The sequence below is a fragment of the Amblyraja radiata genome, chromosome 31 (assembly GCF_010909765.2).
Source record: "Amblyraja radiata isolate CabotCenter1 chromosome 31, sAmbRad1.1.pri, whole genome shotgun sequence".
Classification (NCBI taxonomy): Eukaryota; Metazoa; Chordata; class Chondrichthyes; order Rajiformes; family Rajidae; genus Amblyraja; species Amblyraja radiata.
The window spans coordinates 8,021,816-8,048,897 of record NC_045986.1 but is presented as its reverse complement, the minus strand read 5'-3'; the positions used below and the strand labels follow the sequence as shown (position 1 = coordinate 8,048,897).

Genomic DNA, 27,082 nt, shown 5'->3' with positions numbered 1-27,082 from the left:
TTGTCCAAATGTCTCTTAAACATTATGATAGTACATTCCTCAACTACGTCCTCTGGCAGCTTATTCCATATATCCCTCCATGAAAACGTTATTCCTGTGGGTCCAAATAAATCTTTCCCCTCTCACCTTCAGGCTATGGTTCTTGATTCCCTGTCCAGGGTAAAGAGACTGTGCATTCACCCTATCAATTCCCCCAATGATTTTAAATACTTTTATAAGATTGTCCCTTAGCCTCCTGTGCTCCAAGGAATTAAGCCCTAGTCTACCCTGTAGCTCAGGCCTTTGAGTCCGAGCAACATCCTCGTAAATCTTCCCTGCACTCTTTCCAGCTTAACGCCATCCTTCCTTTAGCAAGATGACCAAAGCTGAACACAATATTCTAAATGCGGCCACACTAACATCTTGTACAACAGGAACAGATGTCTCAACTTCTCTAACATTGACTTCTCTAACTTCAGATAGCCCTTGCTTTCCCTCTCCATCCCCTTCCCCTTCCCAATTCTCCCACTAGTTTTGCTGTCTCCACCTACATTCTATCTTTGTCCTGCCCCCTCCCCGACATCAGTCTGAAGAAGGGTCTCGACCCGAAACATCGCCCATTCCTTCTCTCCAGAGATGCTGCCTCAGCCGCTAAGTTTGTGTCTACTCTCAACTTCTCTACTCAGCTCTTCTCCCCGCCCCCCCCCCCCCCCCCCCCCCCCCCCCATCAGTCTGAAGAAGGGTTTCGGCCCGAAACGTTGCCTATTTCCTTCGCTCCATAGATGCTGCTGCACCCGCTGAGTTTCTCCAGCCTTTTTGTGTACCTTCGATTTTTCAGCATCTGCAGTTCCGTCTTAAACACTTTCTCTACTTAGTGCCCTGACTGATGAAGGCCAAAGTATCAAAAGCCTTATTTACCACCCTGTCTACCTGTGACGCCACTTCTGGGGAAGTAAGTACCTACAGTCCTCGATCCCTCTACTCCTGTACTCCTCGGATTACGCTAAGTTATGGAATTCAGTGTTGGAATTCATTGTTCCTGCAAAGTTTACTGTCTTGGATTATTCTAAAGTGATAGAAAAGAGTATTTTATTTTGGCAATCCAGATTCTGTCCCATCCGTAACCCTTTCCAGGGTTGCTGCCGTACAGTGTCAGAGGAAGGCCGAGTTTATCCTGACTACAGACGTGTCTGTCCAGAGTTAATATGTTCTCCCAGCGACCGCCTGGGTTTCCTCCGGGTGCTCCGGTTTCCTCCCACACTCCAAAGATGTACAAGTTTGTAGGTTAATTGGCTTCGGTAAAATTGTAAATCATTCCTAGTGTGTAGGATAGTGCTACTGTATGGGGTAATCGCTGGTTGACGAAGACTCGGTGGGCCGAAGGGCCTGTTTCCATGCTGAATCTCTGAAATCTAAAATCTATAGTCAGTCCCGCAACAAGGATCTGAAGAAGGATCTCGACCCAAAACATCACCTTTTCTTTTTCACCAGAGATGCTGCCTGTCCCGCTGAGCATTTTGTGTCTATCCCCACTCTCACGTTGTTAGCCATTGCAACTATTGCATTCTTTTACAGGGGATGCAAGCCATTAATCAAATTAGCTTCAGGGCTCAAGATGGCAATGGGGTGACCGCTCAGATAATCTCTTTCAGTTTAGTTTCGTGTAGTGTCACGTTTACCGAGAACAGTGAAAAGCTTTTTGTTGCGCGCTAACCAGTCAGCGGATTTGGGTTTGGAACTTACGGCAGAACTGCAGAACTCTCAGTTGAGTTGGCCCTTTCTAAACCCTCTTGATGCAGTCAGGCTGTTGGTTTAACACCTCACATGTATGACGGTCGCATTGTGGAAACCATTAGGTGCAGTTTTTTGCTGGAGATTGGTAACATTTTTAAAAGCTGACTTAATGACGGGTGCGACAAGAACAAACGGAGTGAAGGGGGCCGCCGAGATGGAAGGAGGACCGGTTAGGGGGGTGGGTGGGGTTGTGGGGGGAGTTTGCTGCCAAGTGCGACGGCTGGCATGGATAGGACTGTTCGGTGCTTTTGTAACTATGTTGGTGCCAGACATGTGGCGACACTTGTGTGCTGCCTAGGTGAGGTCTGCTGTATGATTTCACCGTACATAGGTACATGTGGCATTAAAGTATCATTTGTAGGAGCCATTTATCTTTGGGCTAGGTATTGTTGGCATGTTATATTATTTTGTCTAGATGTATCTTGCAGTATTATTTTGGACACTTGGAGGCGGTCATTAGATACACAAAGGGGCGTATACATATGGGCATAGTGGACAGGGAGTGGCAGACCAGACACAGGGAGGGAGAGCATACAGTTCTCATCAAACCAGGGAGAACAGCTAGCGACAACTTGTATGCAGAATAAGGAAAACCTGGTACGTTCATCTCTTTGTTTGTACAACTACTTCAATATGTCGTTATTTAGAGCATACTGCACACCACTCTGCACTGCGCACCTGTGGTCGAACTATGGAAAGACAAGTTTGCAGAGACTAAAGGTAGCATTTAATGATGCCATGAGAACACAGCTAAGGAAACCTAGATGGTGTAGTGCCAGTAATATGTTTGTGGCTGCAGGAGTCAGTACTTTAGAAGTTATCCTAAGAAATCACATGTATAAATTCATTTGCAGGATAAATGACTCTAAAAATGTAATTATTGTGGCCTTGTCAAACATAAGGGTTAGCACTACACGCTACGAATCCCAGCTGTGGAGACACTGGTATCGTTGTCTCGTTGTAGGACATTGATCATTCTTTTAATCTAGATTTTTAACTCATGTATTGTGTTTTTTTAAATATATTTTATGATGCTTTTATGTGATATACTAAGATTTTATATGTACTTTATGATATTTTTTAATATGCAATGCATTTTTATGTAATGTTACCCCTTGTCTGGACCTCGAGTCCGTAATAAAGTTTATTATTATTTATTATTATTAATAAAGAACCAATTAAACTGGAAATAATGACTGGACAATCAGTTCTATTTGGTCTGCGTAAGATCACACCTACTTACCTACTTCCAGTAATGTAACGGAAAGTTGGACACTGGAAGAGTCAGAAATTTGCCATTACATCATTCATTCAACTTGCTAAACTTATTGGCCTCAAATAACTGTTAAAAAGATGGTGGATGTGCATGGAACTACACCTGCAGCAGCCTGTAACTCTGAACACAGATGGCCAAAGCTGCCAAACAATTTATTGATTTTGCCTTGAAAGTTTTAAACATTGGTGACAATCAGGTGATGTAATTCCTTGTGGAAAAGTTAGTGATACCTCCGGGTCTATTATCGGAAGAGGCACTGCCTGCAAAAATGAGGCCAAGGCTTTGATGGAAACCTATTATGGCATTGACTAGAGGTATTGCACAGGTACCACAGTTGTTGAATATATTTTGAACCTTCACCATAAAGGCCATAAATTAAGCTGCTTCCTTTAAATTGAGCAAAAGAATGGGGTTCATCCTCAATTTGACATCCTGGAGAACCTTGCTCCACAACAAATTTCAGGAAGTCTGGAGAAGTGCTAACAATGTCAGGACAAGTTCCTTAAATAATTTGTTCCGGAAAAGGCATTAGTTTAGTTTAGTTTAGTTTATTGTCATGTGTACTGAGGCACGTTGAAAAGCTTTTTGTTGCGTGCTATCCAGTCAGTGGAATGACTACACATGATTACAATCGAGCCATTCACACTGTAAAGATACATGATAAGGAAATAATGTTTAATGCAAGATGAAGCCCAGTAAAGTCTGATTAAAGATAGTCCGAGAGTCTCCAATAGGTAGATTGTAGCTCAGGACCACTCTATAGTTGTTGATAGGATGGCTCAGTTGCCTGATAACAGCTGGGAAGAAACTGTCCCTGAATCTGGAGGTGTGCATTTTCACACTTCTGTACCTCTTGTCTGATGGGAGAGGGGAGAAGACGGAGTGACTGGGGAGAAACTCGTCTGTTTCTCTTTCCGCAGATACTACCTGACCTGCTAAGTAATTCCAGCATTAACTGTTTTACTTCAGGTATATGTTTGGTTTGGGCATATACCTGATATGTGAAATATTTTGGCCACTTTTTCTACGAACTGGTTTGCTTTGCTGCATTGTTGGACCAAGACAATATTACTTTACTTTGCTTTAGAGATGCAATGCTGAAGCCAGCCCTACGGCCCACCGAGTCCGTGCCGACCAGTGAACCCTGTACACTAACACTATCCTACGCATTAGGGACAATTTTACTGCAGCCAATTAACCTACAAACCTGTACGTCTTTGGAGTGTGGGAGGAAACCGGAGCACCTGGAGAAAACCCACGCGGTCACAGCGACAACGTACAAACTCCACACAGACAGCACCCATAGTCAGGATCGAACCCGGGTCTCTGACGCTGTAAGGCAGCAACTCTACTGCTGCGCCACTGTGCCTTCTAAAGAGCTGTAAACAATATTGTTCAGTTGAGAGTTCCAGTCGATTGCCTGAGTCGGCAGTAACGTAAAAGATCCGGAGAGACATTACAGCGATGGACAAACTCACCTCGTCATTGGGTGCCATCTGACTGCTTTCTTCTGTGCTGTTTCCGAGGGACTTGTAATAATCGGCCGTGCTTGGTTCCTTGTTGAAACCCCTTGACTTTCGGTTTGATTCCACCCTCCTCAATCTGTCTGGATTTATTTCATTGGGGTTCAACTGCATTTTGAGGCAAAGAGGACAGAGGCAAGGAATGAGAGCAGAATCAACTACTGGTCATGGAGTCATACAGCATGGAAACAGACCCTTCAATCCAACTTGCACATGCCGACCAAGATGCCCCATCTACATTAAACCCACCTGCCTGTGTTTGGCCCATATCCCCCTAAACCATTCCTATCCATGTATCTGTCCAAATGGCATTTAAATGTCCACAAAAAAAAATGACTATAATCTGTGTAGCGTCAGAGTACATTGAAAAATGTGTCATTTGGATTTGTTGTATAAGATACTGTACATTTTCATATTTATCAATAACATGGTCCATTTTAGAAGCCAACAGCTCACACTGTACAGCCTCAGTAACATTGCAAATGGAAGATGATGACTCCCTCATTATCATCACCAGAGGAGATGTCTGCAATGAGGCATGGTCAGGGCTTCAAGATTTGGTTTTTCAAAGTAGGTCATGCTCCATTGATTGTCTTATAACTTCTGGAGATGGGAGGCCGCTTTGAAGAAACTGACAACTCCGAGGAGCACCTGAATTATCCCATTGTGGGACTGGGGTCATAATCAGTTTCCCTTCCCTGAAGATCCCATAGATTCAAGACCATGGAGACTTCTCAACCTAACACCTGAAATGGATGGTCGAGAGCTTCAAGTCCCTGGCGTTAATATTACCAACAAACTGTCGTGGACCAACCACACTGAAGCAGCAGCCAACAAGGCACACCGACACCTCTACTTCTCCAGAGACTGAGACTGACACTTCTCCAATGACTTTTAATAGCTTCTAAATATGCACCATAGGAAGTACACAGTTGGGTGGCATCGCGACTTGGTTTGGGAACAGCTCTGCCCAAGACCACAAGAAACTGCAGAGAGTTTTGTTTATAGTCCAGTCCACCACACAGACCCGACTCCCCACCATTGACTCCATATATAATCCATGCTGCTTCAGAAAAGCAGCCAACATAATCAAAGACTTGTCCCACTTGAATGGGCATTCTTTCTTCTCCCCACTCCCATCAGGCACAAGACACAGAAACATGAAAGCGCGCACCACCGTACTCAGGAACAGCTTCTTCCCCACTGATATCAGGCTTCTGAACATTCCTTCCATAAGCTAGGGCACTGTCTGATTCACCTCCACCCCATTGCCAACAATGGACTTTGTCTAAGGAACTGGTGCACCACAATGCTGGGAACTATATTCTGCTCTCTGTATCTTCCCCTTTGCTCTACCTATTGTACTTGAGTTTGACTTGATTGTATTGATGTACAGTATTATCTGATCTATTTGGATAGCATTGAAAACAAAGATTGTCATTGTAGATCGCACTTGTACATATGAGAATAAACTCAACGTGACTTGATCCCCACTTCTGGAGAAAGCTTCTGAATCCCTTCAACCTCTTCTGGTATCTCTTCAGGGACGTGTGTGGTGCTGTGGCACAGGTGGTAGAGCCGCTACCTCACAGTACTAGAGACCCAGGTTCAATCCTGACCTCGGGTGCTGTCTGTGCAGAGACTGCATGTTTGCCTTGCAAACTCGGTTTCCTCCGGGTGCTCTGGGTTCCTCCCACATCCTAAAGACGTGTGGTTGGTAGGTGAATTGCCCACTGTAATTTGATCTTTGTGTACAGATGAGTGGAAGAATTTAAGAGAGTCAATGATAATGAGAATGTGGGGAGAATAGAAAATGGGGTTATTGTACAATTAATGTGAATGGATGGTTGATGGTTATAGAGTCATAGAGCATGGGAACAGGCCCTTCGGCCCAACTTGTCCACACCGACCAACATATACCATCTACACTCTGGTCCCAACTGCCTATGTTTGACTCATATCCCTCTATCCATGTACCCGACTAAATGTTTCTTGAACGTTGCGATAGTACCTGTCTCAACTACCTCTTCTGGCTGCTCGTTCCATACACTCACCACCACTTGTGTGAAAAAGTTACCCCTAAAGTTCCTATTAAATCTTTCCCCCCTCACCTATGGTTCTCTGGTTCTCAATTCCCCAAATCTGGGCAAGAGACTGGGCAAATCCCTCAAAATACCCTCAGAATATTCTCCAGTAAATTTGGCTGGTGCGATCATGTGGGCTGAAGGACCTGTTTCTGTGGAGTATCTCTCCATGACTGTGACTGTTTTTTAGGCCCACTAAATCCAGTGCCAGCAGACAAGTTTTCATCCCATCTCAGAGGACATAGTAGGCATTAACAAACAAATAAAAAATGTAGCCATATGAATGGGTAATGGCAAGAGTTTTGTGAGACCAGTATTTTTTGCAGAGACTTGCCATCAATGGGCCGATGCAGGGCAGATCTCACTAAATGTAGGTAACCTAGTTGAGATCTTTGCATTGGTACAGCGTGGTAAGTATTCACTATAAGCTGATTGTATTTTATTGATAAGGATAAGGAAAATTATAATATGGAAGATATAGCTAATAGCTTTAATAATTTTTTTGTAAATATTGGACCAGACCTGGCTAAACAAATCCCTGATCCAGGGACATCTGGAGAAACTCCTGAGAATTTAGTGGAGAGAAATTCCTGCTCTATGTTTCTTACGGCAGTAGAAGAAAAAGAACTGTTGGATATTGTCAAAACATGTAAAAATAAAAAGTCTACCGATTTCAACGACATTGACATGTCGCTAGTTAAGATGGTCATTGAGGGGATCTCCAAACCTTTAACATTCATCTGTAATTTATCCTTCCAAACCGGTACTTTTCCAATTCAAATGAAAATAGCAAAAATAATACCAATATACAAAACTGGGAACAAGCATCATTTTACAAACTATAGACCTGTTTCCTTACTCCCACAATTTTCCAAAATACTAGAAAAAATGTTTAATAATAGATTAGATAAATTTGTAGAAAATAATAAATTAATCACAGAAAGTCAATATGGATTCAGAACAAATAGATCAACATCACTTGCAATACTAGAATTAACTGAAGACATCACAAACGCCATTGATAATAAATTATATGCAGCTGGGATATTCATTGACATAAAAAAAGCATTTGATACAATTAGTCATGAGATTTTATTAAAAAAATTGGAGAGGTATGGAATTAGAGGAATAGTACTGGACTGGATTAAAAGCTACTTAAGTAACAGGCAACAGTTTGTAAATCTGGGTAGTCATAATTCTACATGTTTGGACATTGTGTGTGGTGTACCACAGGGGTCAGTGCTGGGCCCAAAATTATTTATCATGTACATAAACGATATTTGTAATGTGTCCAATGTCTTGAGGCTGGTTTTGTTTGCAGATGATACAAATATTTTTTGTTCTGGGGAAAATTTAAAACAGCTATTGGATAAAATAATAAAAGAAATGGGTAAATTGAAAATATGGTTTGATAGGAATAAAATTTCATTAAATCTGAGTAAAACTAAAATAATGTTATTTGGTAATTGTAGAATAAATACACTAGTAAGTATAAAGATAAATGGGGTGGAAGTTGAAAGAGTGCATGAAAATAAATTTCTTGGGGTTATAATTGACGATAAAATAAGCTGGAAATCACATATTAAACATGTAAAATTAAAATTGTCAAAAAGTATCTCTGTATTATACAAAGCCAAGCAAGCTCTGGATTACAAATCACTCCGTATTCTTTATTGTTCATTAATTTTACCCTACTTAAATTATTGTGCAGAAGTCTGGGGTAATAACTATAAAAATTCGATACACTCATTAACCATGATGCAAAAAAGAGCAATTCATATTATCCATAATGCTAAGTATCTGGGTCATACGAATCCATTATTTTTAGAGTCAAAATTATTAAAATTAGAAGATTTGGTTACATTCAAAACAGCTCAGATAATGTTTAGGGCCAAAAATAAAAATTTACCTGGAAACATTCAAAAATTATTTAATGAGCGTGTGGGGGGTTACAATTTAAGAGGAATATTTAACTTTAAGAAACAAAGAGTCCGTACGACTAGAAAAACCTTTTGTATTTCGGTTTGTGGAGTAGGAGAGTGGTATAAATTGAACGGGGAATTAAAGAAATGCACAAACATGAATCATTTTAAAATGATATATAAAAAACTAATTTTCAAGGGGTACAGGGATGGAGGGGATGGTTGACAAGTGGGGGTTGATGTTTATTTATTGCTTTACTATTGTTGAACTTCAGATATGAAGTTTGTATGTGCATAATAGTTGTATGTATATATATGTCTGTAGGTATTATGGGAAATTGCCTAGGGTAGTATTATTATTATTAATTAATTAATTTTTAAATATGGTAGAAGTGTTGGGGAAAAGGGGTGAGATTTAATAAGTTATACTTCTTCTCACTCCTTTTTGAGCTTGTACAGACACAGAGTTGGACATTGGAACTTTGATTTTGTTCTTTTCATTGCTTTGTAAATATTGATTGTAAAGTCCAATTGTTTGATAATTTCGATTTTGTTACTATTAATGTCTTTAATGTCTTACTTGTTCGGAATAAATAAAAATAAATTAAAAAAAATAAAAAATTGTGAGAAATGAGGCAGTTCCATCAAAAAGTACCAGATGCTAAACCATTTGTGGGGTTGAAGTAATTTAAATATTCTTGAGGCACAGTGAGATTGAGTTCTGATGAGCAAGGGGCAGGATACAGGAGCAGCTGTAGAGCTGCTACCACACAGCGTTTAGAGACTCGGGTTCGATCCTGACCTCGGCTGCTGTGTGTGTGGAGTTTGCACATTCTCCCTGTGCTCCAGTTTCCTCCCACATCCCAAAGATGTGCAAATCTTTAGGTGAATTGGTTTCTGAAAACTGCTTCTAGTGTGTAGGGAGTGGATGCAAAACTGAGATAACATCGAACTGATGTAATCAGGTCGCTGATGGTCAGCATGGACTTGGTGGACTGAAGGACCTGTTTCCGTGCTGTATTTCCAAACCAAACCAAGCTATTTATATATGTGGATGTAACCAACAAGCCAACCAACTTCGAATCCATTGTTCCATTCCCTTTATGCAAGCTACCTTTAACATATGGTCAGGAGATGTGAATTGTAGTCTAAAACCTCAGGAGGAACCTCATAGAACCAAGGAAGTGCAGATGCTGGTTTAGAAAGAAGACACAAAGTGTTGGAGTAGCTGAGTGCGTCAGGCAGTATCTCTGGAGAACATGGATAGGGGACCTTTCTGGACCTGTCTATGTTCTTCATGGATGCCTCCTGATCCACTGAGCTACTCCAGCACCGTGGGTCTTCAGGAGGAACTATGTGTTGGTTAAATTGTACCTTAGTTCATTCAACCCAAAGTCATTTGTGGAAGGAAACAACTAATAACCATTTCCTCAATTCTAGATGTAACCAAATGTACAAACTTTGATAAATAAGAACAAGGCAAAGATTAAGAATTGAGCAAAATCATAATCCAATGCACATACAACTAGGAATAATACGCCATCATTGAGAATGGAGAAACTGTATCTGGGATCTGAAGTTAAAAACAAGTTGCTAGAATCTTCACCAAATCTTGTTGTAATTTAATAATCAGGCTCTGTGTGTGAGGAGAAACCAGTGCCTTCTCATTATCTTGTTAGGAATAAACTGCAGGTGCTGGTTTACACCGAAGATATCAAAGTGCTGGAGTAACTCAGTGGGTCAGGCAGCATCTCTGGAGAGAAGGAATGGGTGAAGTTATGGATCGAGACACTTCTTCAAGCTGAGAGTCAGTGGATTGACCTCAGTCTGAGTATGTCTGAAGAAGGGTCTTGACCCCTATTCCTTTTCTCCAGAGATGCTATCCGACCCGCTGAGTTACTCCAGCATCTTGTGTCTATCTTTCCATTACTAGCCTTCCCATGGCTCTTTAATGCAGCTAACATTGGGGTTGCTGCCTCACTTTTCCAGGGATAGGTTTTGGTTCCGTCTTCAGCTGCTGTCTGTTTTGTGCATCCTCCATTGCCTCTCCATCCCATTCACAAGCGAGAATACAGACGATAATTTTGGGACAGTTAAACAAGATTTAATGGGTTTAATATGTTCACTGCTTTTTGTTCCTCTTCGCCTCACTCACTCGTTCCCCCCCAGGCCCTCTCATGGAGAAGAACAATGGACAAGAACTGTACACCAGTAGGGTACAACCATCCGCAAATCAAAACCCTTCCACTCCTGTATCCACCTATCACTTGCCAGGCTTTGTCTGGCCCTCACCTCTCTTCCAGCTTTCTTCCCCCACTAAAATCAGTCTGAAGAAGGGTCCCGACCCGAAATGTCACACCGATCCATGTTCTCCAGAGATGCTGACTGACCTGCTGAGTTACTCTGGCACTTTGTGTCTTTTTTTAAGGTATTTTACCTCGACTAAAAGATAGACTGCATTTACCTTCGGTTTTGTTAGACAGTAGACTTAGTCTCCGGCTCAACGAGTGCGGGCTGACTAGCGATTCCCCCGTACTCCAGCACGATCAGCCATGATCACATTGAATGGTGGTGCTGGCTCGAAGAGCCGAATGGCCTACTCCTGCACCTATTGTCTATTGTCTATGACTATCCTGCACATTTGGGACAATTTACAGAAGCCAATTAATCTACAAACCTAAGATAGACACAAAAAGCTGGAGTAACTCAGCGGTCAAACAGAATCTCTGGAGAGAAGGAATATTCCTTTTCTCTGGAGATGCTGCATGACCCACTGAGTTACTCCAGCTTTTTGTGTCTAGCTTAGGTTTAAATGTTCATCTGCAGTTCCTTCCTACACAACCTACAAACCTGTACATCTTTGGGATGTGGGAGGAAACCTTAGCACCCTGAGAAAATCCACGAGGTCACAGGGAGTCCGTACAAACTCCGACAGACAGTACCCATGGTCAGGATCGAACCCGGGTCCCTGGTGTTGTAAGGCAGCAACTCTACCGCTACGCCACCATGCCATCCAGTGCAGAATGCTTGGCCATCAAAGATCACCTGGGAGTAATTTTTTAAAGTCATTCTGTGGACAAGAAGCCTCACAGGTGACCAGCATGTATCATGGGCACAAGAATGGGAGCATGCTGAAGTCACATCCTAGAGAAGCAGAATTGGCCTACCTTGCCCAAGGCTACAGTTTACAAAACCAAAGCAAAAAACTAAATATAATTTGCGATTAACTGTCGGAAAAACACTGCAAAGTCAGAGGGAAATGTGGGTAGGTAAGTTCCGAACATTTGCTACTCAGTGGGAAAAAAACAACATTCCCCTGTGGCCCCACAGTGGCAAAGCCTGGAAATTGGTGGCAAGTGAAAACCCCAAGAGAAATGCTACCTTGATAAATAAATACATGATATGAACCTGAACTAAAGCAGTGTTGCAGCTTTGCAAACATTAAGCTTTAAGCTCATTTAGTGTCGCCTCCCCAAGGCTGGAATTGTCCATGCAATGAACAAATCAGAACATCAAATTGATGAAGGGCCTCCACCTGAAGCGTCACCTATTCCTTTTCTCCAGAGATGCTGCCTGACCCGCTGAGTTACTCTAGCATTTTGTGTCACAAGGTCATGTGATAGCCATTTGGCCCATCAAGTCCAATCTGCCATTCAATAATGGTTGATCTATCTCTCCCTCCTAACCCCATTCTCCTGCCTTCTCCACATAACCCCTGACACTCGTACTAATCAAGAATTTATCTATCTCTGCCGTAAAAATATCCATTGACTTGGCCTCCACAGCATTCGGCGGCAAAGAATTCCACAGATTCATCACCCTCTGACTAAATACATTCCTCCTTCTCATCTCCTTCTTAAAGGAACGTCCTTTAATTCTGAGGCTAAGACCTCTAGTCCTGGAGTCTCCCATGAGTAGAAACATCTGCATTTCCTTCCTACACAACTAGAATTGCCAGTTCAACTTTGGAATTTTGGACTTGAAAGGGACATCTTGGGCTTTCCTGCTTGGTCCACCATTCAATGGAATCATTTACTTCAGCATCAGTTTCCGGCATCAATCCCATATCCCTAACCCAAAAGTTAAAATCCAAAAATCTATCTATCTTTTGAATATATTCCATGGCCACCATTCATGTGTTGACTCAAATGGCTAACATGTTATTCTGGGAGTAGAAACCAAGAACTGCTGATAAAAAAAAGATACAACAGTGAAGTAACTCAGTGGGTCAGGAGGCATCCCTGGAGAACATGCATGGGTGATGTTTCGGGTTAGCATCCTTCTGCAGACTGAGCCTTATCTTGAGCTAGACATCTCCAGTCAGGAGAATTGTCGTTCCTATATCTACCCTGTCAAGCAGTGTAGGAATTTTGCATTTTCAATGACATCTCCTCTCATTATTCTAAACTCCAGACTGTGAAAGGAATAGATTGGGCAGATGCGCAGTCTCTTGCCCAGAGTAGGTGAAAGATGGACCAGAAGACCAGAGGTCTTTGATGATACCAAGAACTGAGCCACTAATTACGACAGGAACCCAGCATGAAACTGGAGAAACGGCCATGAAAATTTCTTCATGGATAAATACTCTTGCTCAGAGGAAGGGAATCAAGAACCAGAGGGCATAGGTTTAAGGTGAGGGGGAAAGATTTAGTAGGAATCTGAGGGGTAACATTTTCACACAAATGGTACTGGGTGTATGGAACGAGCTGCCAGAGGAGGTAGTTACGGCAGGAACTATCTCAATGCTTTAGAAAAGTTAGACAAGTGCATGGATAGGACAGGTTTGGAGGGATATGGGCCAAATGTGGGCGGGTGAGACTAGTGCAGCTGGTACATAGAGTTATTGAGTCATAGAGTGATACCGTGTGGAATCAGGCCCTTCGGCCCAACATGCCCACACGGCCAACAATGTCTGAAGAAGGGTCTCGGCCCGACACATCATATAACCATATAACCATATAACCATATAACAATTACAGCACGGAAGCAGGCCATCTCGACCCTTCTAGTCCGTGCCGAACACGTATTCTCCCCTAGTCCCATATACCTGCACTCAGACCATAACCCTCCATTCCTTTCCCGTCCATATAACTATCCAATTTATTTTTAAATGATAAAAAAGAACCTGCCTCCACCACCTTCACTGGAAGCTCATTTCACACAGCCACCACTCTCTGAGTAAAGAAGTTCCCCCTCATGTTACCCCTAAACTTCTGTCCCTTAATTCTCAAGTCATGTCCCCTTGTTTGAAACTTCCCTACTCTCAGTGGGAAAAGCTTATCCACGTCAACTCTGTCTATCCCTCTCATCACCCGTTCCTTCTCTCTAGAGATGCTGCCTGTCCCGCTGAGTTATTCCAGCATTCTGTGTGTACCTTCAATGTCCCAGCTACACTAGTCCCACTTGCCTGCACTTGGTCATTATCCCTCCAAACCTATCCCTCCATACTGTGGTACAGTTGCACCTGTCTAACTGTTTCTTAAATTATGGGATTGTCCCAGCCTCAACCATCTCCTCTGGCAGCTTGTTACATACACCCACCATCCTTTGTGTAAATCCATGTAGGCTGGTATGGGCAAGTTGGGCCGAAGTGCCTGTTTCCACTCTGTATCATCCTAAGGCGCCCAGTAAAAATATATCCCACTATCATATTATCTTCAAACGCAAGGACTGGAACAAAATTGTTCCTTAAAATGAATTTTTTGTCTTGATATAAAAACTGACAACCGACTGGTCAAAAACCCATTATGGAGAAACAAAGAACTGTTGATATCAAAGATAGACACAAAGTGCTGGGGTAACTCAGCGGGTCAGGCAAAAAAGGATAGGTGACATCTTGGGTCGTAGCCAATCTTCAGTCTGAAGATTGTACAGCCTAAAACTTCAGGAGGAATCATGTAGAGCCATGTATTTTGGGTGGGAACCCTTCTTCAGTCTGTAGAAGGGTCGCAACCCAAAACATTCCCAATCCTTTATCTCCAGAGATAGAAACATAGAACATACTAAACATAGAAAAATAGGTGCAGGAGTAGGTCATTCGGCCCTTTGAGCCAACACCCCCATTCTATATGATCATGGCGATCATCTAAAATCAGTACCCCGTTCCTGCTTTTTCCCCATATCCCTTGATTAGCCCTTAGAGCTAAATCTAACTCTCTCTTGAAAACATCCAGTGAATTAGCCTCCACTGCCTTCTGTGGCAGAGAATTCCACAGATTCACAACTCTCTGGGTGAAATTTTTTTTTCTCACCTCAGTCCTAAATGGCAGACCCCTTGTTCTTAAACTGTGACACCTGGTTTTCTGGACTCCCCCAACATCGGGAACATTTTTCCTGCATCTAGCCTGTCCAATCCCTTAAGAATTGTATATGTTTCTATTAGATTGCCTCTCATCCTTCTAAATTCCAGGGAATACAAGCCCAGTCATTACATTCTTTCATCATATGTCAGTCCCGCCATCCCGGGAATGAACCTGGTGAATCTATGCTGCACTCACTCAATAGCAATAATGTCCTTCCTCAAATTAGGAGACCAAAACTGTACACAATACTCCAGGGCCAATACTCCAGTGCCCTGTACAACTGCAGTAGGACCTCTTTGCTCCTAAACTCAAATCCTCTCACAATGAAGGCCAACTTTGGCTTTCTTCACTGCCTTTTTGCTTACTTTCAGTGACTCATGTACAAGCACACACACCCAGGACTTGTTGATCCTCCCCTTTTCCTAATCTGACCCCATTCAGATAATGTTCTTGCCACCAAAGTGGATAACCTCACATTTATCAACATTATACCGCATCTGCCATGCATCTGCCCACTCACCCAACCTATCCAATTCACCCTGCAGCCTCATAGTACCGTCCTCGTAGCTCACAATGCCTCCCAGCTTTGTGTCATCCGCAAACTTGGAGATGTTACATTTAATTCCCTCGTCTAAATCATTACATTATGTTACATTTAATTCCCTCGTCTAAATCTTTAATATGTGACCTGACCCGCTGAGTTACTCCAGCACTCTGTGTCTATCTTTGGTCAAGCACCCGGCTGCCCACACTGCTGAGTGGCGAGCGTTTCTTGCATGGCTTGTGGTTCAGTGATGACCTGCACCCATGATCATCACATCCACTGGCATCGCTTGCAGCAATTGCAAGGAGAGCCGATGGCCTGCTTTCACGATGTATATCAAAACTAAGTTAAGCTAATTACCACTGATGCTCACAGGCTATAAACAAACAACAACATGTTTCATACACAGATATAGAATGGCCTCTATGGAGTGTGCAGGTGACAGGAATATTTGAGCAAGAATTTAAATTGTGCTTGGAGCTGTGACTGAAGACTAGGGTGAAACATTTGGGACCATGTACAGCCGGAAGAGCAGCCTAGATGAAACATCCCAGCTTCATCCGGGCATCCCCATCAGTCTTCAGCTGACTTGCTTCATTTCACGTGATATCTGTGATATCTGGGATAACTGGACACAGCAACGGTTAAAGGGCCTGTCCCACATGGGCGTCATTTGCGCATAACTTATGCAACATAATTTACGCCGCATGATGCACGCATGGTGCGTGGTGACGTACGCAGTGACGCGCGGTCACGCACGGCACCCCAGGATTTTGGGATGTACAAAATCTTTGCGTGCCATTTGCGTGACGCGCAAATAACGCCCAAGTGGGACAGCCCCTTAAAGGGGCAGAAACTGAAGAGCAGTGCTCCTGAATCAGTGTATCTGGGATGAGCTGTTGCACTACAGTTACAGCACTGGCATCCACTGATAATGTGGAGAATTGCCCAGCTATATATCCTGTTCACAAAGGGCAGTTCAAATCTAATCAGGTTAATTACCTCCCATTCCATCTACTCTCAGTCATCAAGCAAGTGAGGTCATCGACAAGGCTATCAAGTGGCACCTCTCTCCACAGCCAGCTCACTGATGGCCAGTTAACGTTTCACCAGCACTACTTGGCTGCCGACCTCAGCACGGCCTTGGTCCAAGAACACAGTGTTTGACAGCACACAGTGTAGAATGGAACGGTGGCGCAGCGGGTAGAGCCGCTGTGTCACAGCTCTAGAGACCCGGGTTTAATCCTGGCCTCGGGTGCTGTCTGTGTGGGGTTTGCATGTTCTCCCTGTGACTGCCGGTTTTATTCAGGTTTCCTCCCTTGTCCCAGGATGTGTGGATTAGTAGCGCACTTGGCCTCTGTAAATTGGCCCCAGTGTGTAGGGAGTGGATGAGAAAGTGAGATACAGAACTAGCGTGAATGGGTGATCGATGGTCAAGCCTGCACTTGGTGGGCCGAAGGGCTTGTTTCCATGCTGTAACTTTAACTTACAGTTAAAATTCTTAATACCAGAATGCTTCACCTGATAGAGTTGTGAAGGCCAGATAAATAAGAGTATTTAATGAGGAAGTAGATAAGAATATTGAGGGCTATGGGGAACTGGGCCAGAAGGGGAGATATGGCCTGGGCAGATCAGGCACGATCATATTGGAGCTGGCTTGAGGGGCCGAGCGGCCTTCTCCTGCTCCTATTTACTTATATTCTAAATTTGTAGCTGCATTTGGTGGAATGCATATCTCCAGAGCAGTGATGCACGATTACAGAGCCGTAACTTGGAGCAAAGAGGTATATTCCTGTAGTGAGGGGACAGTGACTGCCTTTGACATTAAGGCAGCGTTTGTTAGAATGTGGCATCAAGAGGAAAATACTATCTCAGGCAGGGACTATCCCAACATGTAAGAAACAGTTAAACAGATACATGGATAGGACAGGTATGGAGGGATACGGGCCAAACGCGGGCAGGTGGGACTAGTGTATAACCATATAACCATATAACAATTACAGCACGGAAACAGGCCATCTTGGCCCTACAAGTCCATGCCGAACACTTATTTTCCCCTAGTCCCATCTACTTGCACTCAGACCATAACCCTCCATTCCATTCCCATCCATATACCTATCCAATTTATTTTAAAATGATAAAATCGAACCTGCCTCCACCACTTCCACTGGAAGCTCATTCCACACAGCTACCACTCTGTGAGTAAAGAAGTTCCCCCTCATGTTACCCCTAAACTTCTGTCCCTTAATTCTGAAGTCATGTCCTCTTGTTTGAATCTTCCCTACTCTCAATGGGAAAAGCTTATCCACGTCAACTCTGTCTATCCCTCTCATCATTTTAAAGACCTCTATCAAGTCCCCCCTTAACCTTCTGCGCTCCAAAGAATAAAGACCTAACTTATTCAACCTTTCTCTGTAACTTAGTTGCTGAAACCCAGGCAACATTCTAGTAAATCTCCTCTGTACTCTCTCTATTTTGTTGACATCCTTCCTATAATTGGGCGACCAAAATTGTACACCATACTCCAAAATTGGCCTCACCAATGCCTTGTACAATTTTAACATTACATCCCAACTTCTATACTCAATGCTCTGATTTATAAAGGCTAGCACACCAAAAGCTTTCTTTACCACCCTATCTACATGAGATTCCACCTTCAGGGAACTATGCACAGTTATTCCTAGATCCCTCTGTTCAACTGCATTCCTCAATTCGCTACCATTTACCATGTACATCCTATTTTGATTTGTCCTGCCAAGATGTAGCACATCACACTTATCAGCATTAAACTCCATCTGCCATCTTTCAGCCCATTCTTCCAAATGGCCTAAATCTCTCTGTAGACTTTGGAAATCTACTTCAATATCCACAACACCACCTATCTTAGTATCATCTGCATACTTTTATGGCCGGTTCTCACGGTGCGACCTGACGCAAGATGTCACCAGAGTGAAGTGGTCGTGGTCCAGCACGAGTTCCGCACGATATAACGGGGGGTAGATAAAGAGTTCCCACGGTACTCGGCAATTCTGTCATTTGTGCGAGTGACTTGTCCGTCTCCCGATCTTTCCCGTTAATCGTGAATGAACATCGTGGACTGTAGTGTAGTTAATCACGTGGCACAAATGATGTCACTTTTTTTCACACACTATATAAATATCCTTCGTTCGTAGAATTGGCTCATTTGCAGACATGCCTATACAAAGTTGGTTCGAGTACAGGCTGGTTGTTATTTGCATTGACGCGCTGTATGCATTGGCGCAACATGTGCATCGAAAACACTTGCGTGAAGGCAGAAGGGTGAGATTAATTAAAAAGAGAATTAAGAGGAAGTCTCACTGGGTTAAGCCCATGTTTCAACGGAGACCTCAATTTGGACAATATGAGCAACTGCTTAATGTGCTGTGCGAAGAGGATAAAAGTGCATTCAAAAACTTTGTCAGAATTTCACCCGAGCTCTTTAATGAGTTAAAGAATAATTTGGGACCTCTGCTGAAGAAGACTGACACTGTAATGAGAAAGGCACTGGAACCAGGGTTGCACATAGCAATCTCAAATCCACCTTGATCACCCTCTCCCTGCTCCAAGGAGCCCACAGGCAGTGGTATCTCTGGCATCTCCTCTTGCCTCTCCACCTGTCCCTCTTGCTGAGTCTCCTCCTCATTTACCTGCATGGCTAAAAACTTTCTGACTTTCTCTGACCCCTTTCTTTGTGCTTTTCTGAGAGGCATCTCTGCAAGTCTTACTGTGAAAAAGATTCTCAAACAATGACAATTAGGTGGGACGTCCTCGATGGACACATGGTCCATTGGCGATATTGAGACCACCTTTTTTACTCACCTTATGTCCCCTCTGTCAAGCTTCCGGGTTTACCGTTCGCAAGAGTTCCCACGGTACCCGCAAGAGTCATTACGGATATCGCACGGATATCGCACTGGCATCTGCGTTCATACAATGTTGCAACGCTCACCAAAAAGTGCTCAAGTCACTCTTGGAGAAATTCAAAAATGTTTGAATTTTCTCCCGACCTTACAAAGTTACACGACTACCTGCCGTTAGCGCCACGGAGGTCCTCGGTGGTCCACGAATGCCGTACTGTTATCGCAGGAGGTTCCCACGATGTTAAACTCTTGTTAAGTCTTGCGTCAGGTCGCACCGTGAGAAAGCCCTTTTACTAATCAATTTACTACACCATCATCCAGATCATTGATGTACATGACAAACAACAGTGGACCCAACACAGGTCCCTGAGGCACCCCACTAGTCACCGGCCTCCAACCTGACAAAGAGCCATCCACCATTACTCTCTGGCATCTCCCATTCAGCCACTGTTGAATCCATCTTGCTACTCCACCATTAATACCCAACAATTGAACCTTCTTAACCAACCTTCCATGAGGAACCTTGTCAAAGGCCTTACTAAAGTCCATATAGACAACATCCACTGTTTTACCCTCATCAATTTCCCTAGTAACCTCTTCAAAAAATTCAAGAAGGTGTCAAACATGACCTTCCAGGCACAAATTCATGTTGACTGTTCCTAATCAGACCCTGTTTATCCAGATGCTTATATATATTATCTCTAAGTATCCTTTCCATTAATTTGCCCACCACTGAAGTCAAACTAACAGGTCTATAATTGCTAGGTTTACTCTTAGAACCCTTTTTAAACAATGGAACAACATGCGCGGTACGCCAATCCTCCGGCACTATTCCCGTTTCTAATGACATTTGAAATATTTCTGTCATAGCCCCTGCTATTTCTACACTAACTTCCCTCAATGTCCGAGGGAATATCCTGTCAGGACACTTTTATATTTTTCAAAAGTGTCAGTACTTCTTTTTCTTTGAATCTCATAGTTTCCATAGCTACTCTACTTGTTTCCCTTACCTCACATAATTCAATATCCTCTCCTTGGTGAATACCGAAGAAAAGAAATTGTACAATATCTCCCCCATCTCTTTTGGCTCTGCAGATAGCTGTCCACTCTGTCTCTCTAATGGACCAATTTTATCCCTCGTTATCCTTTTGCTATTAATATAGCTGTAGAAACCCTTTGGATTTACTTTCACCTTACTTGACAAAGCAACCTCATATCTTCTTTTAGCTTTTCTAATTTCTTTCTTAAGATTCTTTTTACATTCTTTATACTCCTCAAGCACCTCATTTACTCCATGCTGCCTATAATAATTGTAGATCTCTCTCTTTTTCCGAACCAAGTGCCCAATTTCCCTTGAAAACCATGGCTCTTTCCAATTTTTACTATTTCCTTTCAACCGAACAGGGACATAAAGATTCTGTACTCTTAAAATTTCCCCTTTAAATGTCCTCCATTTCTCTTCTACATCCTTCCCATAAAACAAAATGTCCCAATTCACTCCTTTTAAATCCTTTCGCATCTCATCAAAGTTAGCCTTTCTCCAATCAAAAATCTCAACCCTAGGTCCAGTTCTGACCCTCTCCATAATTATATTGAAACTAATGGTATTGTGATCACTGGACCCAAAGTGCTCCCCAACGCATACCTCCGCCACCTGACCTGTCTCATTTCCTAACAGGAGGTCCAGCACTGCCCCATCTCTAGTAGGTACCTCTATGTATTGCTGCAAAAAACTATCCTGCACACATTTTACAAACTCCAAACCATCCAGCCCATTTACAGAATGTGTTTCCCAGTCTATGTGTGGAAAATTAAAATCTCCCACAATCACTACCTTGTGCTTACTACTAATATCTGCTATCTCCTTACATATTTGCTCTTCCAATTTCAAACTACACTTTGTGTAGCTGGGACATGTTGGCCCGTGTGGGCAAGTTAGGCCGAAGGGCCTGTTTCCACACAGTCACTCTCTGACTCGATCACACTCAATGCCTGGATAAACCTCACACAAAAAAAGGTTGTTGATCATCCTTGCCCAGGATCCCACCGCAGATGTTTCTCAGACCCGTGTTTCCAAAGCAAAAACAATCTTCAGCGGGCACAATGCCACAAATGACTCTCTCTTATCATCCAATAGACAGTAGACAGTCAGAAGCTTTTTCCCTGGATGGAAATATCAAATACTGGAGGGCATCACTTTAAATTGAGAGGGGCAATGCTTAAAGGAGATGTGAGGGCCAGGTTTTTTACTCACAATGTGGTGCGTGTCTGCCGGTCTTGGCATCATGCAAGTGATGGTCTTGACATCGTGTTTGTATTGGACATTGTGGGCCGAAAGGCCTGTTCTTGCGCTGTACTGTTCTAGGTTCTATGTCAAGTTAGAGTGGGAGCAGTTGCTAATTCTTATACAACGTTCAGTTCTATTGACATCACTCAGGCAGTGAACGAGGCTATGACAGCAAGCAACAGGACTTAGACAGCATTCAGGCATGTATCATACAGAGGTGTATAGGACCACGAGGGGATTAGATAGGTTAGATACACAGAGTGTGTAGGGAGTGGATGCAATATGAGTTGCAGCATTGAGATACGCCTTAGATTTAGGTGCATCGTAATGCTGTAGCTCCTGCATTGCTGCTGAACCAAGTTCCAGCCTAATAATGATGAAGTGGCAGAAGAGCTGCAGTGTGCATGTGGCCTGTCACAAGCAGGATTGAGAATGACCTGCTTCCAATCTGCTTTTCTGAATTCCATGGCAGCGGGCAATGCCAGTGTTTGAAGGCCAGACTCTTCCATGGATGGGGCAGGAGGTGCCTGACCGGGCCATTTGTGAGACGGTTCACTCCTCCCACCGCCTCCACGGAGCCTCCGTGTGTTCCCAGTGCATGAAGTCAGGATTCTCCCATTGTCCCAGGCAGTATGCTGGTTTGGGTTGGGATGGTTCTACCAGGGAGCTCTTGATCCCTGAAGCTTGTGGTGCCTGAGGGGAGAATGGACTAGTCTCTCTGTAGCGCCTATCAGTCACCTCAAAACAAATTGCAGCCAATGAAGTAGATGTGTAGTGTAATTGCTGGTGTTACAGAGAAGATATGGTGACCAATTGTCCACAGTAAAAGACTCCAAAAACAGGTGGTCAAACAGTTTTGGTGATATCTCCGATGCTCCTTCTACACTCTGAGCAGTCGTGGGCCAGAGATTCCCAGGAGATTCCCAGGAATCTGGCATTTCTTCACTGTGACGTGAAGCTCACCCTTGAATCTTTTCCACTGTGCGCCTGGTTCCCGTCATTGTGAAATACGGGAGTGTAGCCCGCAGTATCATTCCAGTCAGTTACCCTTCTTGATTCACAAACCATGTGGGGGGTAAAAGAGGTAGCTGGGGCTAGAACCAACAGCATGTTTAGATAACGTTGGTAAACTTGCCCTGGGCTGTTCACAAAGTATTCACACCCACTTGTCCAAATTCATGCACAGAAGTTTATGATATGACAAGGTATGTCTGCAAAAATACAAGCTCCTTCCTGAACAAACATTGGTGCCGCTAACACGGTCACTCACGGCCGTGTTATAATTATTATTAGAGGCACGCTAGCTACATTTCTAACAATGTTCCTTCTTTCAGTTTTCCCCTCTCTTAATGTATAAAGCAGATGAGGCAATAAAGTATAAAGCATATCAGACAGAAGATGTCAGCCCAAGAAACATAAGCTCACATCTGGACACGTACATGGATAGCAATGGTTTACAGGGATATAGGCCAAATGCGAGCAGGTGGAGCTAGTTTAATTGGGGCATTTTAGTCAGCATGGGCAAGTTGGTCAGTACCTATGCCTGGCGTTTGGCAAATGTTGTGCAAATGAAGGGCTGCAAGGACAGGCCTGGGAACTGTAGACCAGTGAGCCTAACATCTGTGGTAGGCAAGTTACTGGTGAGGATTATGAGGGGTCAAATATAGATGCATTTGGATAGACAGGGGCTGATTAGGGATCGTCAGCATCTGAAGAAGAGTCTCGACCCGAAACGTTGCCAATTCCTTCCCTCCATAGATGCTGCCTCACCCGCTGAGTTACTCCAGCATTTTGTGTCTACCTTCGGTTGGTATGAGATTGTGCCTTGATTGAGTTTTTTGAAGAAGTGACCAATTACGTTGACAAGGGCAAGGCCGTAGACTTTGTCCATGTAGACCAGCAAGGGCATTGATATGTGAGGCTGCTCTGAAAGGTTAGATCCCATGGGATCCAGGGGGAGTACGCCAACAAGATGCAGAATTGGCTTCATGGAAGGAAGCAGAGGGTGGTTGTGGAAGGTTGTTTTTCGGACTGGAGGCCTGTGACTAGTGGTGGGCCTCAGGGATTGGCGCTCGGCCCATTGCTGTTTGTGGTTTATATCAGTGATTTTGTTGAGAATGTAGAAAGCATGATTAGTAAGTTTGAAGATTACACTAAAGTAGGAGGCTGAAGGATGAACCTATTGAGACACCATGAAGGTAAACAGGATCTTGATCACCTGGGCAAGTAGGCTGAGGGATGGTTAATGGCATTTAATGCAGATAGGTGCAAGGTGTATTTTGGGATGTCAAACCAGGAAAATGGCAAGGGCCTGGAGCTGTCGAGCAGGGGCATCTACGAGTGCAGGTACACAGTTCTTTGAAAGTGGCATCACAGATAGATAGGATGGTAAAGACGGCTTTTGGCACATTGACCTTTGTTGATCAGGGTATTCAGTGTATAAATAGCTAGGTTATGTTACAGCTGTATAAGACATTGTTAAGGTGTTTGGATTTCAGTTTTAGTCACCCTGCTACAGGGATCATAAGGTCATATGAGATATGAGCAGGATTAGGCCATTCAGCCCATCAAGTCTACTCCACCGTTCAATCTTGGCTGATCTATCATTCCCTCCTAACCCCATTCTCTTACCTTCTCCCCATAACCCCTGACACCTGTACTAATCAAGAATCTATCTATCTCTGCCTTAAAAATATCCATTGATTTGGCCTTCACAGTCTTCTGTGGTGAAGAATTCCACAGATTCACCACCACTAAAGAAATTCCTCCTCATCTCCTTAAAGGAATGTCCTTTAATTCTGAGGCTGTGACCACTAGTCCCAGACTCTCCCACTTGTGGAAATATCCTCTCAACATCCACTCTATCCAAATCTTTCTCTATTCGATAAGTTTCAATGAAGTCCCTCCTCATCCTTCTAAACTCCAGCGACACCAGACCCAGTGTCTTCAAATGCTCATCATAGGTAAACCTACTAATTCCTCAGATTATTCTTGTAAACCTCCTCTGGACCCTCTCCAGTGCCAGCACATCCTTCCTCAGATATGGTGCTCACAATATTCCAAGTGCGGCCTGACCAGCGCCTTCTAGAGCCTCAGCATTACATTCCTATTTTAGCATTCTAGCCCTCTTGAAATAAATGCTAGCTTTGCATTTGCCTTCCTTAAAGCCCTGCCCCATGGTGCGAGTTCATTCCAAGAGTTCTCCCGCGTTTGCCCTAATTTGAACTCGGAGATTTACGGAAATTGCCACTCATCTATACTTGGGGCTCTCATGGACATTTTTCAACATGTTCAAAAATCTTCATGAGTCTTCCCATGCTTACCTGCCGTTAGCGAGACTTCCCGAGTACCTGCCGTTAGCGTTATGAGCCGCTAAGAGACGTCCCCGAGCTCCGACGTACCCGCTACATTCATTCTCCGTGCTTACCACGAGTTTGATTTTTTTTAAACTCGGGAGAGCTCTTGGAATGAACTCGTACAGTGGGATAGGGCTTTAACTACCAATTCAACTTGCAAATTAACTTTTTGGGAATCCTGCACCAGCATTCCCAAGTCCCTTTGCACCTCCGATTTCTGGATTCTCTCCCCATTTAGAAAATAGTCTAAGCCTTTATTCCTACTGCCAAATGCACAACTCCACACTTTGCTACACTACATTCCATCTGCCACTTCTCTGCCCGCTCTCTACACTACCTGCTCCTACACCTATATTCGTATCGTCTGCCAACTTGGCCACAAAGCCTTCAATCCCTTCATCCAAATCATTAATATACAATGTGGAATATTGGCCCCAGCACCGACCCCTGCGGAACTCCACTAATCACTGGCAGTCAACCAGAAAAAGACCCTTTTATTGCCATAAGTTAATAAGGATAAAGTTAATAATAACTTAATAAGGATGTTATTAAATTGGAATTAGTGCAGAGAAGATTCATGAGGATGTTGCCAGGACTAAAGGATGTGAGCTGTAGGGAAAGCTTAGACAGGCTAGGACTTTATTCCTTGGAGTGCAGGAGGCTGAGGGGTGAATTGATAGAGGTGTATGGAATCATGAAGGGAATCAATAGGGTGAGAGCACAGTCTTTTGTGAGGATGGGGGAATCAAAAACCAGAGGACACAGGTTTAAGGTGAGAGGAGCAAGATCTGATAGGAAACCAAGGGGTGACCTTTTCACTCAGGTGGGTATGTGGAACAAGCTAACAGAGGATGCAGGTACTGTAACAGCATTTAAAAACACTTGGATAGGTACAAGTTTTAAAAAACATTCAGAAGGTACTTGGATAGGTTTAGAGGCTCATGGGCCAAATGCAGGCAGGTGGGACGAGTGTCGATGGGGCATGTTGGTCGGCATGACCAAATTGGGCCGAAGGGCCTGGTTCTGTGCTGTATGTCTCGATGATTATATAGGAGAGAACAGGTTGCAAGGAAATAAGTGCGAGAATAGGATTAATGGCATAATTCTGGGACCAAGAATCAAGAGAGTTTATTGTCATGTGTCTCTGATAGGACAATGAATGGGCTGAATGGGCCTTTTATGTGTGTGTAGAGAAATATTCAATGGGCTGAATAGCCCTTTACGTTGCGAGAAAGGGCACTGTCGATGAATACTTTATCCAAATTCTACAGTAGAGACCACACTGACTGGTTGCATCATGAACGAACGCCACAGAGCGATGGAGGTTACGGAGAGTGGTAGACACAGCCCAGTCCGTCACAGGTACTGACCTCCCCACCATTGAAAGGATCTATGAGAGGCAAAGCTTCAAAAAGACAGCCAATATCATCCATGACTCACATCACCCTGGCCACGACATCATCTCACTCCTTCCATTAGCAAGAGCGTACAGGAGTGTGAAAACTTGACCGTCAGGTTCAAGAAGAACATCTATCCAGCAACAAGGCTCTTGAACACTACACAATAACCTCAGCAGTTATGAACTTCTAAAGACTATGTTTCGGTCACACTACGGACTTCAGTTTTTGACACTATTTATCATGTAAAAAAAAGTATATTATTAGATTTATCTGTGTGCATTTATGGGCCTGATAAGCTGTAGCAACTAAGAATTTTACTTCGGAGTCACGTGAGTGACTACGTGAAGAACCCGTCCAGCACGCATGCGCGCCATGAGCGTTCACGCAGTGCAACAGCGACGAATGGGAGTACAGGCGCTCCCGCTACAAGCTTGAAGGAATGGACCGTTAGGTAAGTACTTACCCACAGGTTCAAACTCACAACTTTGCTCCTCTTTGTGCACCAGGGGAAACTGGAGCAAAGCAGCACAGAGGGAAACCGCCCCCGTTCGACTCCAGGGAAGGAGCGTTCCGTCAGTGGAGGGGGCGAGAGGCGGCACCTGGACCGCACACACTGCGGTCCACAGTCGGGGTACTGGGCCGATGCCCAGTCCGCTAAAATGTCTGACCAACAGCAGCGGACTGGAGGGAAATTCAAAAACCGGCCGGTAATCCCTGCATACTCCGACAAGGAG

At 43.7% G+C, this 27,082-nt stretch overlaps 1 protein-coding gene across 2 annotated transcripts in view; it reads right to left on the bottom strand.

Annotated features, from left to right (window-relative positions):
* espn (espin) overlaps positions 1-27,082 on the bottom strand; it is a 251,281-nt gene that overhangs the window by 77,571 nt on the left and 146,628 nt on the right. For both annotated transcript variants that reach the window (XM_033047984.1, XM_033047985.1), the window contains exon 8: positions 4,528-4,680. In XM_033047984.1, coding sequence (XP_032903875.1) covers positions 4,528-4,680 — 153 coding nt within the window. The remainder of the gene's footprint in view (positions 1-4,527; positions 4,681-27,082) is intronic.